The sequence below is a fragment of the Magallana gigas genome, chromosome 1, assembly GCF_963853765.1.
Source record: "Magallana gigas chromosome 1, xbMagGiga1.1, whole genome shotgun sequence".
Taxonomy (NCBI): domain Eukaryota; kingdom Metazoa; phylum Mollusca; class Bivalvia; order Ostreida; family Ostreidae; genus Magallana; species Magallana gigas.
The window spans coordinates 44,684,967-44,700,151 of NC_088853.1; the positions used below are offsets into that span (position 1 = coordinate 44,684,967).

At 33.6% G+C, this 15,185-nt stretch overlaps 2 protein-coding genes across 5 annotated transcripts; one reads left to right on the forward strand and one right to left on the reverse strand.

The window, feature by feature from the left end:
* Positions 1–860: 860 nt before the first annotated feature.
* Positions 861–6,158, reverse strand: LOC117687307 (uncharacterized). Of its 3 annotated transcripts, XM_034463599.2 has the most exons (6): positions 6,014–6,158; positions 4,614–4,793; positions 4,094–4,165; positions 3,633–3,962; positions 2,779–3,024; positions 862–2,404 (listed from the first exon to the last, which is right to left on the reverse strand). In XM_034463599.2, coding segments are annotated over exons 1-6 (1,029 nt in total). In that variant the 5' UTR covers positions 6,015–6,158; the 3' UTR covers positions 862–2,204. The 3 variants fall into 3 exon arrangements, 2 of the variants coding, with proteins under 2 accessions (XP_065924076.1, XP_034319490.2); XM_066068004.1 differs by lacking the exon at positions 6,014–6,158 and having other exon boundaries at positions 861–2,404; positions 4,614–5,323; XR_010708241.1 differs by lacking the exon at positions 6,014–6,158 and having other exon boundaries at positions 2,268–2,404; positions 2,683–3,024; positions 4,614–5,327.
* Positions 6,159–6,280: 122 nt separating this feature from the next.
* LOC117687308 (uncharacterized) lies at positions 6,281–15,185 on the forward strand. 2 transcript variants are annotated; one of them, XM_066068023.1, is made up of 7 exons: positions 6,281–6,408; positions 7,341–7,451; positions 8,519–8,599; positions 12,268–12,435; positions 13,546–13,620; positions 13,911–14,231; positions 14,475–15,185. In XM_066068023.1, exons 2-7 carry the CDS (start codon positions 7,355–7,357, stop codon positions 14,633–14,635), a joined length of 903 nt encoding a protein of 300 aa, XP_065924095.1. In that variant the 5' UTR covers positions 6,281–6,408; positions 7,341–7,354; the 3' UTR covers positions 14,636–15,185. The 2 variants fall into 2 exon arrangements, with proteins under 2 accessions (XP_065924095.1, XP_065924084.1); XM_066068012.1 differs by having other exon boundaries at positions 6,288–6,433.

The following is a 15,185-nucleotide window of genomic DNA, read 5'->3' on the forward strand; positions in this document are numbered from 1 at the left end:
TTTTTTGGTTTTTTTTTGGGGGGGGGGGGTAATTTTACTGTTTGAATTTTCCAGGGGATTCCGAATCCCTCTCCCTTAGATGTTATATCCACGCAAGAGTGCACGATTGTATATCTTAACCTGTTCCTTTATGTTTTAAGGTAGTATGGGACACCTGTCGATATATATTAAGGTGAATAAAGGTATATTATAATCAAAATACTTTCAGCGGTTTAGAATTTTCAAGTTTTACAAAACCCGTATTTGACCCAAAAAAAGTTTTAAAAATGTTTGTTAAGGTGAAATATTATTAAAGTCCCAGAGGGATTCGAACTCATGACTTAAAGATTTGTAGTTAACGCTCTTACCCATTGCGTTACGATGTTGGGTAACAATTTAGATAAAAATTATACTTGATTTTATTGTTTATTTCGATCGGAAGTACGTCACAATATAGAGAAGTGTCCCATACCTCCTTAAAAGTTTCAAGAATTTTTTTTTTTTTTTTTTTGGGGGGGGGGGGGGCTTTATTCTGTTTTGGTTAGACTTAATAAACACGATCATAATCCAGACGTGATCAAAATGAGGAAAAGTAGAGAGAGAGAGAGAGAGAGAGAGAGAGAGGCATATGTATGGAGAAAAGCGGAAAATGTTCACCCTTTCAATTTAATAAGCTTTTAAAAAACACGATACATATAACTTGATCGAGAAAGCAACTACTTTTTAACTTTTTGCCTTTTAATCGAAGGCGCCCTCTCTTTAAAAAAAAAAAGCTTTCATATCGTGTTCAAATACTCGCCATTTTACCAACATAATTTTTTTTTTTTTAAATATTTTCATTCTTATTGGTACTCATTTTTTTGTTCAAGGTAACAGAATTAATATGAATATAAAGCCCTTGTTTGCATTTGTTTAATATAAAATAACAACCTTCAAATCCCTTTTGCATATGTTTATTATGCAAATAACAACCCTCAAATCCCTTTTTTCCTCTTGCAATTGCATAACAAAATAATAAATAAATCTTTGATGGCAATTCTATATACAAATGAATATGATTATTGCAAATAACATGTACATATACATAAGCCATTATAAAACATACTGGCAAAACAAATAAAAACATGAAAAATCTGAAACAAAAAAATGAAAGCTAGAAATTCAAGAGTAATTAGTTCCATGGCATTGAAAGGAACTTCTATATACAAAAAATATATATATATATGTCATGAATATAAGGAAATTTCCAAGCGGCCAACTGCAGGAGGTGATACATGTACCAATCGTCGCTAGCCAAGGTGTTTACGATCCGCTCCTCTAGAGGAGAGGAGCCGATCGTAAACCCCTTGATCTTTTGAGGATTTTTGGCAATTGATTTTTATAATATTTTTTACTGTAATGACAATTTGGAGCATGTAAGCTTTCCTGCTCTCAAAAAAATGATGCCCATTTTGCTATGGGAATGAGTCCTTCCAACTGCCTTAATTTAAGGCAAATTAAAGGAATGCATTGTACATGTACTGTATGACAAGAACAAACATAAAAACCCAACTGTTAAACTGATCGTAAACCCCTTGGCTAGTGAAGATGGACAGGATCTTTTGAGGATTTTTAGCAATTGATTTTTATAATATTTTTTAATGTAACGACAATTTGGAGCATGTAAGCTTTCCTGCTCTCAAAAAAATGATGCCCATTTTTGCTATGGGAATGAGTCCTTCCAACTGCCTTAATTTAAGGCAAGTTATTAAAAGGAATGCATGGTACACATACTGTATGTAGAGAACAAACATAAAAACCCAACTGTTAAACTGATAGTAGGATTTTCAACATTTAAAATAAATTAACAATATATATAGAACCATTTTAACAAGAGCTTGGACTTTGGGTAGTTGGTGTCAAACAGCAACGTGACGTAGGCCTGTCTATTTAATTGTAGGGCACTCAGCCATTGCTCTTTGAAATCAACAAGATTTGTCCGGCTTTTGAGCTATGACTACACAACGGTGTATATTTCACTTGAAACCATCGTCATTTTAACTTGTTTTGACGCAAGAAATAGATAGATACGTCTTGCTGAAAGTCCAAGGTCTTGTTAAAATGATTCTATATATATATATATATATATATATATATATATATATATATATATATATATATATATATATATATATATATATAACATCAATCAAGCACGATGCCAAATGTGCAGAACTGCAGAGTACCTAGGACCTGTAAACTCGGTGTAGCTTTTTGATGTGTTTTCTACAGATGGGACACACTCGTAACATGCTTGCACAGGATCTACAGGTACACAGGTGACCACATGGCTCAAACAAAGTGTCCATCTCACTGTCCAAGCAGATCTTACACTGCTTCTCTTCCTGAAGTTGCTGGTTCTGACGATATAATTGCTCAGCTTCATCTGGAAGATTGATTAAAGTGATAGACTAATTGACATATTCAATGTTAAAAAAGCAGAAAGTGAAAGTTATTTGAAAGCTGATTTCAAATAATCCACGTTTTTGATTAGTTATCTAAGATTTAAATCATCCAATCAATCAATAGCATTTAAAAACTGAAAATCTCATTGGTTGAGTACAATTACCTGCATTCAAGCTGATGTTTTGAACATCAACACTTCAATCCTTAAATCACTTAAAACAGGCAAGTAGCTCAGTACAAATATTAAGTAGAAATTACCTGCATTCAAGCTAATGTTTTGAATATTAACACTTCACTCTCTGAAGTTACTTAAAACAGGCAAGGTACTCAGAAGTCAGAACAAAGTAAAATTACCTGCATTCAAGCTAATGTTTTGGAAGTCAGCACTCAAGTACTCTTCATCTTGATTTTGATCTGTAGAGTCCAGGGAAGAGCAACTCTCTGTCTTGGACGTTGGAGGACTATTAGATTGTTTTATGTCCACAAATAAATCAGTGGTTTTCCTGGATTCCTCCAAAGACGGATCACTTGAGGTCTCGTTGTCTCTTGGATCATTTCTATTTCCAGTCGGTAACCCCTCCGATTTGTCTGGGAACTTTCCTGAATAGGAAAAAAAAAGAATTCACCTATATTGAGCTTTTCAATACAACATAAATGTACTACATTAATCTCTTTCAAGTATGAGTCAGAGATAATTTTTTCTAATCAATATGAAATTAGAACTACTAATATAAAATCACATCATGTCCATTTTGACTAAAGAATGATGTCTCCATTTTTCTGGACACACGACTGAATGGAACAAGAGAGTGAAAGACTTAAATGAGAGATTGATTAACAATTATCATATTTTAAAATTAAGTAATCTGTGGTAAAATTATTCTAATTACCTGTAGTGTTGTATTTGCACAGCATTCAGTTTAAATTTTCATGTGCCCTTAGCACCTGCATTTTTTTAAAGGTACGCAATTCAATTTTTTTTTTAATTTCTATAAAAATTATAATTTATTACAAACCCATTGATATAAAATTTCCTATTTGTTTTATTTGTTTAGACCTGTAATTAAATTAATTCAAAAACAAAAAATAGCTGTTTTTGATTCATCTTAAATAATCTATTAAGAGTTGCCCAGGAAAGAGTGTTATGGATATATGGCCAATGCATCAAAAGGAGTCAGAAAAAAGGAAAAATTAAAATTCTTACAAACCTTGCTTAGAAGTATTCCTTTTACCAAACCGAGAGGCAAAAAAACCACCTAACGTGCCAGCCGTTGAGCCAATCAGAAAATTTGTAGATGCTGATATCCCAGCAGCCCCTGCAGATTGCAAAGCCGCAATCCATCCCCCAGCACTTGCTGCCGCCACACCACCGCCATTAGCAATGGCGGCCATAGACATCAACCGCGCAGCAAGGGAACCTGCCACAATGCCACCAGTGGAGAAACCTGCCGCAGACAAGGCGAGTGGTGCTGCTGCCACTGCCAAACCACCAACCAACACACCGCCACCTATCACCCTAGAGTAACGCCAAAATTTACCTACAACAAGAAAAAATTAAATTAAATATCCAGAACCAACCACATCTTCATTGTAGAATATTCAAACACCAGTGACAATGAAAATTTTGCTAAAAGACATTGCCCATACTACTCAATGCTCATGCACTTACTCTTTTCTTTAGGTTTCTGTTTTATCATCTCCATTACTTTCTCATATTCCTTTTTCAGCTCCTCAAGATTCTCTGATATGAATGAAAATAAATCAATGTTAAGCATTCATATATGAATTTTTTATTAACAAATAAGGATTTATTAATTTATTAACCCTTTTTTTTATTCACTTTGTAGCTGTAATATGGTTTATTAAAAAAAAACTTGCCTAAACATTAAGAAAAGTGATTCAGAAGAAGAAAACTGAATAGCAATATTTTACTGGTTTGTGAGCGACTTGTCTAGGTGTCACTAGTTAGATTCCCGGTAAATGAAAAAAAAAATGGAAGTTGGGTTGCAACTTCCTGGATAAGGGTGACCCACAAACAATAATAAACATGAAAATTGATCCCCCCCCCCCCCCATGGACTATGATAATTTCAAAGTACTGTTGTATCTTTGGTGCAAGGGAATGAAATTTCATTCTCAATCAGACGGGAAATTATAAACAAGAATTTCAAAAACGAGTTTAAAACTGACCTGATCGTTTGTAAATTAGAGCCGCATGCAATTGGTCTCCAACATAATATCTGGCCTTACACCTATTTCCTACTTGGAGATCAGCTTCAACTCCATTATGACCAGACGAGTCCTGTACCTCTTCCAGACGTATCGGATGACTCAGCACATCTTCTTCCAGAAAAACTACGAGCACCCACACTAAAAGCATAGAAAGCAAGAGGCCCATGGGCCACATCGCTCACCTGAGCAACAGTTGGCATGATAAAATCAGCTTTATGGAGTCATAATACAAAATATCTGGATAATGTGGTATATTGCATGTAGATCCTGAAAAAATAAAAATCCATTTTCCCCCCTGGACATTCTTAAGTTTATATTCAAATCCCTTTTCTGACAGGATGATTTTATAGTCAAATCACATGTTGAGCATTGCAGTTCTGAAATTGATCCTAAAGAGTTAACCTACATCAAACTCTGAACCTCTTGTGAGGCACAAGAATCGGCCAGGGGCCAGAGTCTAAACAATTTTTAAGAATCGTCAATATGTCAAAAGGCTTGCACATAAGTAAAACCATATAATTATGATGAAATTTCAGTTTTTGTGAATAATTAAAATATTTTCCTTTGTACAATTGGATCCCCAATGTGGCCCCACACTAATCCTCAAGATTTTGATTTTAACAAATTTTCAAAGCATATGTTGTTGTTATTTTAAAGATTTTTCTCTATATATTCTTATGTAAAAACTTGTCCCCCCCCCACCCCCTTTGTGACCCCATCCTACCCCCAAGGATCATGATTTGAACACACTTGTATTTACCCTAACTGAGGATGCGTCCACATAAGTTTCAGCTTTCCCAGCTGATTAGGTTCTTAGAAGATTTTTAAAGATTTACTCAATATCCCTTTGTAAAAAATTGTGGCCCCATCCTACCCCCAGGGGTCTTGATTTTCACAACTTTAAATCTACACTATAGCTGCATGAGAATGCTTCAACATAAGTTTCAGCTTTGCTGGCTGATTAGTTCCCAAGAAGAAGATTTTTTTTTCAATTCTCAAAATTTTCCAATAATTCCCTATTATCTCCCCTTGAAAAAGGGTGTGATCCTTAAATTTCACAACTTTGAATCCCCTTTACCTAGGGGTTTTTGTGCCAAGCTTGGTTGAAATTGGCTCAGTGGTTCAGGAAAAGATGTTGAAAAATCAGAAAATATGAAAAGTTTTTGGACAAGCAGACGGACAACAGATAAATTTGATCAGAAAAGCTCACTTTAGCTTTCAGCCCAGGTGATCTAAAAACGGAGGTTTCAAGGGAAGGGGGGGGGGGGGGTGTCGGGGGTTTGAAAGCTGTATATATAGTAACCCATGAGGCAAATAATCAACAAACTACATAATATTTAACATGTACAAGAACTTACTTCTTCCTTAGGTCGATGACATTGATATTAAAGACACGATATCTTACATCAATTTATGTTATTTACCATCTGACAATATTTATAAACATGACTGTGATATCAGTTTTACATTTTTCCAAGTATAATTAGTTTCGAACTAATGGTTTGGTTTTAATATATGAAAAGCCATGTATTATGAAATAGACATGATATTTACTTTATTAAAATTTATTCCCTTTATTTACCGAACAGCCAAGGCTAGAATACATAATCCATTTTGCAAAATGCGAAACTAAGTCCATTACTTTCGGTCTGCGTTTCTCTGAAAACAACACGAAAGTGAAAGTAGAATTGGAATGCGTGCTTTTAACATGCTTTTTAACAGCTGACGAAATCAGTTAGACTTATTTCAACAAGTGAGCTACTACGTTGTGTTTTGAGGTTTGTTTTACTAACATCGAAAACAGTTAGGTCTTTAACACAACAGCTGCACAAGTGTAAACGACAATTAGAGAAAGTAAAACTTTTTAGAAGCTTTTATCACTGTTTTTGAGTTTTACAACGTGTTTAAGATTACCACAAGCTGTAGCTGCAGAACTTTAGTTCCAAGAGGAATTTGAGTTGAGCTGAGAAATAGTCAACCTGAATTTCCCGTGGAGCTACAGTTTTGCAGTTACAGCTTTAACATAATTAGCTTGTACAGTTTGTGTTAGTCTAAACAAGCTTATTTAATTTTACTGTCAAATTTTAAATTTTATTTCTAAAACTACTGTATGCATGAAGACCGTAATGCATTTAACAGCGTACTGTACAACAGCCTGCATGGGGGAAAAACTACCCAATTAACATGTTATAATTATATGAATTATAGCCCATTTAAAATTGATAGATTCATATCCCTAATTTTAATAAATTTACTTCACAAAAAAAAATTATTGCATTTGATATTTACAGTGAAGTCACCAATTCCAGGTCGTCTCCAATTCTGGGTTACTTGTATACGTTTAATGCCGTATAGTCCGAAATATCTGACGTTTTCCTGGCTTTTATAACGATTTTGAAATTTACTTGCCAGGAAAATATCGTTAAAAAAAAAAGGAAAACGTCAGATATTTCGGACTAAATGCCGTATTGTTGAAATTAGATATATAAATTAGACAACTTTGCAAAATATCAATGGATCAATCTGACCTGGAATTGGGGACAACTCAAATTCACTGTACTGGCTGTACCGTACAAGAAATTTGACCAAAAAATAGATATCAGAATAGAAAGTTTCATTTTGAATGTAACGGTACTTAATTTTTGACACATGTATATGTATATAATGTACCCTCATGTTTTCTAGGAAAAACACAGGACATGTCAGGGGATGATGGAGGTAAATCCGATCGTCAGGAGAATGATGTTTGTTTTGACCAGGCCAGCGATGAAGACGGCGAGATAGCGAAAGGAACAGGCAAGTTTTTGGTTTGCTTTAATCATGTTAAAGATGCCAACAGAAAAGAATTAAATAGAGGAGAATGAATAAAATTAATACATTATCAGTACTGTATAATTTATCAACAACCCCACCCTAACATCCAGCTCACTCCCCCCCCCCCCCCTTAACCCTAAAAGAAATAAAAAAGAAATGAGATAATTATGGTATAATATATAGTTTTTAATTTAATATGTGTTGACTGTAATACAAATATGTTATTGGCCCAAATTAAACACAATTACAATAATTGGCAAAGGCCCAAATGAATATATGCATAAACAGAGGTTTTGTTTTTATTACACATCAGTGTGAAAGATACGTTATTGTATTCCACATTCACATGAGAGGAAAAAAGTTCTGACAATTAGGCTAATGCATTGTTTCTTTATGATGTACATTTATTGATAAATGAGAGAGTTATTTTCAACACTATTAAGACAGAACTTAGCCTAAAGGATATTTGACATTTTTGAGAAAGTATTTCTAGTATGAAAACATGTATATAAATTTCTTTCGAAAAATGCCCTCAAAGGAATACTAGTAAGTATATTTAGAACAGCTGAATAAAAAATGAAATTAATCTTAATTTGCTCAAATGTTACAATAGATACAAAGTCTGGAAATGATAAGTGTCTACTTTTTTCTAAAGCAAGATTGTGTGAACTTTTTTTAAACTACTAAAAACTGATCTGTCTATTTTCCTTTTAAATACATCAACATAAGAATGCCATTCAAACTACTCGATAAATTTTAAAAATTTGAATGCATGTTCTTCATGTTCTTCTGGTCAGTTATTCTTTAATAATCCGCTTTGCGGATTATAAAGCATAAATTGCCCCAAACCAGGTTATACTCGTATAACTTGGGTAGACATTGACTTCATTTCCTAAATGTTATGAACTTGATAAAAAAGGTATTATTGAACTTCCTTTGACAATAAGCCTAAATTGTTAATAATTTAAAACACATACACTGCATGACAGAGAAAGAGTCTAGCTTTCATTATTATTACTTTAATATTGATTGAATGTTTATTTCAACAGATTTTGTAGAGGAATCATCCCAAAATGAATGTGAAGAAAAGAAAGAAATGAGACAGGCACAAACACCTGTAAAGAAAACAGGTATGTACCGTACATATACATGTATATCATTATTGCTGTTTTTGAGTTCAATACGATGATTTAGCTACACAAGAAGTACAATTTCACTAAGCCAAAGGTGAATATTGTAATTCGAGGGTAGCTAAATCATCATATTGATAGAAAAAGCCGCAATATTCTGTTTTATTATAATATAGCGATGAATTGACATCATACAGATATATCAAATTGAGTGTTATCAAGTAATGATTTTAGTTTGTAGCCATTGCTGAACAAATTGATAAACACGATTTTTAATTGGACGATCTATTTTTAGTCCAATGTAGAGAAAATCAAATGTTATATTGACCTCCTAGGTCACATGCAGGTGAATGTTACATTATATTTTTTCTAGATTGTTGAATATCAGCTAACCAGAGAGCTAGGAATTAACCAATCATATAATAATAAACAGGATAATAAGGGTTATTTTTGCCCTGTTGTAAACAAGGTTTTTTTCACCATGTGGTAATTTTGCCTTTCTACTCTTGCAAACAGTTTTGACCAGTCATGAAATCTGCCCATACACATTTTAATTAGAACCGTTTTAACAAGAGCTTGGACTTTCAGTGGATATTACTATCTAGTTTGCTCATCAAAACAAGCTTTCAGATATTGATCTCCTTTCTTCAACCCCTGGTAATTTGCTAAGAGAAGCTCATTAATATTCATAGACTGTCAAAAGTGGAAATATCTAGCTGCTTTGCTGTGTGAAATTGACGCTGTTTCAGCGAAATATACATCCTTGGATAAAGTTGGACAAGTGTTATTGCGTTCATATCTATTAGCCAATGACTGGACAGTTAAATCAGAGTTTGTCACATATTGCCTAAAGTTCAAGCTCTTGTTCAAATGGTTCAAGAAAAAGATTCTATTTCAAAGTAACAAAGTTTTTTAGCTCACCTGAGCAGAAAGCTCAAGTGAGCTTTTCTGATCAAAATTTGTCCGTTGTCTGTCGGCGTTGGCATTGTCGTTGGTGTTGGCATTGTCGTTGTTGAAAACTTTTCACATTTTCATCTTCTCAAGAACCACTGGGCAGATTTCAAAAAAGCATCACTAGGGGAAGGGGATTCAAGTTTGCTCAAATGAAGGGTCACATCCTCTTTCAAGAGGAGATAATATAGAATTATTGAAAGTTTGTTGCTATTTTTCAAAAATCTTCTTCCCAAAAACTATTAGGCCAGAAAAGATGTAACTTGTAAGCATCCACAGGTAGTGTAGATTCAAGTTTGTTCAAATTATTTTCCCCGGAGTAGGGTAGGGCCGCAATCGGGGATGAATTTTTGCATAAAAATATAAAGAGAAAATCTTTAAAAATCTTCTCTCAAAAACTATTAGACCAGAAAAGCTCAAATTGGAGTGGAAGCATCCTCAGATAGTATAGACTCAAATTTGTTCAAATCATGGTCTTCAGGGGTATAGTGGGGCCACAATGGGAGATGGATTTTTGCATACGAATATATAGAGAAAATCTTTAAAAATCTTCTTCTCAAAAACCATCTGGCTAGAAAAGCTAAAACTTGTGTGGAGGCATCGTCAGGTAGTGTAGATTCAAGTTTGTTCAAATCATGGTCCCCAGGGGTAGCGTGGGGCCACAATGGGGGATGAATTTTTACATTGGAATATATAGAGAAAATTTAAAAATATTCTAGGAAAGTTTTAAGGTGGCTCGACACACCAATGCATTATTTGATGGATCGATGAAGAATCGTTTTTGAGAAATGATTATACAAAACTGACATCTATATCGGCCTCTGATTATTTTATATGAATTTTTGTGTATTTTTTGATAGAAACCGGAAACATCGTTTTAGCCGCGAACAAGATATATTAGAGCTAAAAATTTGTTATCAATTAATGCACAATACAATTATCTATAAATACATATCAAAAACGGCCAGATAAACTTTGAAATATTTTTGTAAAAAAATATTTATGAAAATAAAAAAAAAAGGATTGTAGATATCTTTTAAATCTATGGATAAAAACTGCAGGTAAACTGTTACTCGCATTTAACAATTGCTGTACAATCATATTTCAACAAGAAATTGAAACCAAAAAGTGAAATTAAAGAAAAAATGGAAATTTTTAAAATCGAACCGATCCCGATTGTAATTAAACTGATCCCGAACGAAATCACATAAAGTTAGAATGAATAAGAATTTTGCAAAAATTTCAAGTTGTTTAGCTGTAAAATGGTTTCGTCATTTACTAACTTTATAATTTATATCAATTACTTAGCAAAAAACTGCAGTTTATTTGTAAAATTTCAATTTTAAAATAATTCTGATCGGGATCAGTTTTTTTTTCAATCGGGATCGGTTCAAATTTGATAAATAGCAATTTTTTCAAAATTTCGCATTTTCATTTCAATTTCGTTGTAAAATATCATTGTTTAGTAAATAGTTTATGTGACTATATGTTATTTTAGAAATTTTATCCATACATTAAAAAGATATTAAAGAATTAAAATTTTGATTTTCAGAGAAAAATTTTTAATTAAAAAATTAAACACTTGACAAAACGATCTTTGGCATGAATTTATTTATATTTATATTACACATTAATTGACAACAAGTTTTAAGCTCTAATATATTCTGTTTGTCTGCAAAACAGTTTTTCCTATTTCACTGAAAAAATACACAAAAATTCGTATAAAATAACTGAAAGCCGATTTGTCTCTGTTTTGTGGAATCATGTTTCAAAAAAGATTCTCTATCGATCCATAAAATAAAATTTTTGTGTGTCGAGGAACCTTAAGTCCAAAAAGCAATAACTTTTGTGAAAGAACGTGTTTTTGCAGATTAAATTTTGATGATTAAACCATGATTCCCTAGAGAAAAGTGGGGCCACAAAGTGGGGGGGGGGGGGGGGGGGGTTATATAGGAATAGAAAAAAATCTTCTTAGAGGTACAACAACAATAGGGGCTTGGTATTTACCATAAACATATGTGGATAAAAATAGGCAGATTTTAAAAAAATATTTGAGCAAGATCTACTGTACTTCGTTGTCAAGAGATTTTGATACTGTAATGCTAATTTGATCATAGTTTAAGGCTATTGTTGCTCAGGTGGGCGATGTGGCCCCTGGGCCTCTTGTTATTCAAATGTTTTGAATTTGCGAAGTCTTAAATTTGCCTGTTGATAACAAGGGCAAGAGGAATGAAATATTACGGGGGCAAATATTTCCCTATATACAGTATTGCTGTGTTTATGTATTTTTCTTTTTAATAGGTCAAATTGGTCTTTGAATAGAAATAAAAGTTCCTCCAGTTGCTTCACTATGCTGTACTCATGCAGTTGATGCATGTATCTCAAACAATGGTGTCTCAATTACCAATGCATGTTTATCTGTAAGAGAGTCTGAGGTCTCAAACACTAGCTGTTTTTAGCTCAACTGAAAGCTCAAGTGAGCGTTTTTGATCTTCTCTTTAGCTTACCTGAGCTGAAAGCTCAAGTGAGCTATTCTGATCACTTTTGTCAGGCATTTGTCCAATGGTCTGTCTGTAAACATTTTACATTTTTGACTTCTCAAGAACCACTGTGCCAATTTCAATTAATCTTGGCATAAAGTATCGGTTGTGATTGGGCTTTCAAGTTTAGATAAAAGTTTGTTAACATGAAGGGTCATACATGAATCTTTACTTTAGTGTGGGTTCTGGTATTCGATGTGGAGGAAAATAAACACAGGCCCCCAATCCCCTTGGAAGAGGTGCAGGACAAGTCAGGGCGTAACGGAAAGGAAGCTGATCTAGATGATCAGGTCCTATATGATACTGGAGGCAAGCTGCAGGAGGCCTTTATAGTTAGTCAGTCTGGTAAGTTTGGGTCTCACTTAGTTGCCTCAATGGTAGTCTGGGCTGCATTTTTACAAAAGAACTTACGACATACTGCCAAATTAATGAATGCTTATTAATCGCAAACTAATCAATGTTTTATTCTCATGGCTGTAGAATATTATTATGGACATCAGAGTACTTGTGCAAACAAAGTTCTGTCTAAGTTTTGTTCTATATATATCATTCCATAAGACCGAAAAATATTTATGACTTTGTCGTAAGTTCTTTTGTAAAAACACAGCCCTGATCCGACAAGAATCATATTGATGGGAAATGGTTGTTCTGTTATTTGATAACTTTATTACTTAATTTGTGTTTGTAATATTACATGTGTCATGAGACTGATTTTTAAAGAGACTGAGTGGCCAACATCTGCTGTCCATTAGATCCAACTTAAAAATCTAGATTTGATTCTTCTTGTTATCAAGTATTATATTTTGAAGAAAAATTAATTCAAAATGTTTTTGCTAAAAAGAGAATAAATCTTTCAGTTACAACTTCATAGGAATATTTATATTAAGTATACAGTAAAACACGGTTATAGCGAACATGCTTATAATGAATTGACGCTTACAGCGAAGTGGATTTCATTCCCCAAGTCTCTATTTCATGTTGTAAACTTGACGGATATAACGAATTACGCTTATAACGAAGTTAAATTGGCCGTCCCTGGGACTTCGTTAGAAGCGTGTTTTACTGTATTAAGTAAAACTAAAGTCCCTTTTCCTTCATTAATGAAGGGAAAAAAGAAAAAATTTAGGCCAAAAAAAAAATAAATGTACCGGGGGTATTTGTTATTAAGCACTAGCTGTCCCATTATATCAAATGCTGCATTTATTATTTTTATTGAAAAGTGAAAAGATTCAGTTTTCAATTTCAAGTTAAAATAAGTAAATTAAGCTTTTCCCTTTTGAAAATTTTGCAATAAAAACAAAATACCTGCCTGCCTCATTATTTTTTTGGGCCCGAGACCAATACATTAAATTTTTTTTTTTTGGCGCTATTGGTATAAAATTCATATTTGAATTGTGGTCTTTGTGAAAGAAATGCTTAAACGAAAATATCAAAACTCCATTATTATTTTAACAGATAATAAAGAGGAACTTGATAAGAAGTGTGAAAAGATGGTGGAGATGATGAAACAAGTCCAGGAACAGAGTAATGGTAGGTGCATAAGCATTGTTGTTTATTCTGTTTTAGATCTCTGCTGGAAACAGGCCCTGGGGCCATAAAACTTAGACGAGCTTACTTTTGATCTAAGTCTCACTTTTACAAAAGGAACTTATAGTGGAAAAGTGAGATTTAGATTAAAAGTGAGCTCGTCTAAGTTTTATGGCCCCAGGGCCTGAATTGGAGTTTTTCTGGGGGGAGGGGGGGGTTGTGGAGAAAAATGCAGTTCTTGGTATATTTGCTTGATATGAAATTTTCCAATTTTTAAAAAATTTTTGTTGTAGGCAATTTATGGCATTACACAAAGGTGATAGGTGTGGGCTTGGTGGTTGGTGGTTTTACAGTAGTAGCGGCACCTCTTGCCTTGTCTGCGGCAGGTTTCGGCGCCGGTGGAATTGCGGCAGGATCGTTTGCTTCACAGTTGATGTCTTGGGTAGCCGTTGCTAATGGTGGTAGTGTGGCAGCCGGGGGGTTGGTTGCAACTTTACAATCTGCAGGGGCTGCTGGGATAGGGTTTTTCACAAACGTATTGCTTGGTTCCACAGCAGGAACAGCAGGGAGTGCCCTAGCCCACACACTCAGCGAACAACCAGGATCGTCAGAAGGTTTGTTTGAAGTTTAGTTGTGTATACCTATCTATACTAGGGATTGTGTAATCAATAAGTTAACCAATTACTTATTAATAATTAGTTTGAAAATGTTTGATTGGTTACTAAAGTACAAGTAGATTTTTAGCAAAACAATATTGAAGATATAAATCAAAATTTTGTAATACATTTTGTAATAAAAAGGATAGAAACCAATTTTGTCATTCAATTTCTATTAATGGCTGATTTGACATGGTTTAGGGGCTGAGAACCAGTGTAAAATCTGCTTGGACGGTAAAATGGACACTGTGTTTGAGCCCTGTGGTCACCTGTTTACCTGCAGCTCTTGTGCAAAGAAGTTACGAATGTGTCCCATCTGTGGAAAACCTATCCAGATGTTGCACATTGCTAACAACTCATAAGGAAGAAGTTACTGCCAGCTGTTAATTATGACTGGTTTTTTTTCTTGTTGAATACATGTACAAAGAATTAGTGTATTTGTTTACATAATTTACCAGTATTTGAATTCCTCTACATTGTATATATTTATATTTGACCTCATCTCTTCAATTGTTCACAAATAATTTTGTTTTGTTGCTTTAATTTGATATAGTATTGTTCTAATTTAATCATATTTGATTAGTTGCTTCTGATCATAATATAGGGGCTCATGTTGATATGGGAAATTATGTGTTCATCCTTGGTGCATTTTCTAAGAAATCTCAAAGTGTTCATGTCACACAAATACAGCAAATTAACCAAATATATATGAATTAATACATTTACATGTATTTTGTATTTCTCAAATTTTGGCCTGTTGATGTTTGCTGCATTTCAAGACAATCTTTACTGAAGTATATGTACATACATTGATTCGTATTTTCATTGTTATGATAATAATCAATGATTATTATCATGATTATAATGTTTATGTTCAAAGCTGTTTTTTTAATAAAATGAAATATCTTTCTG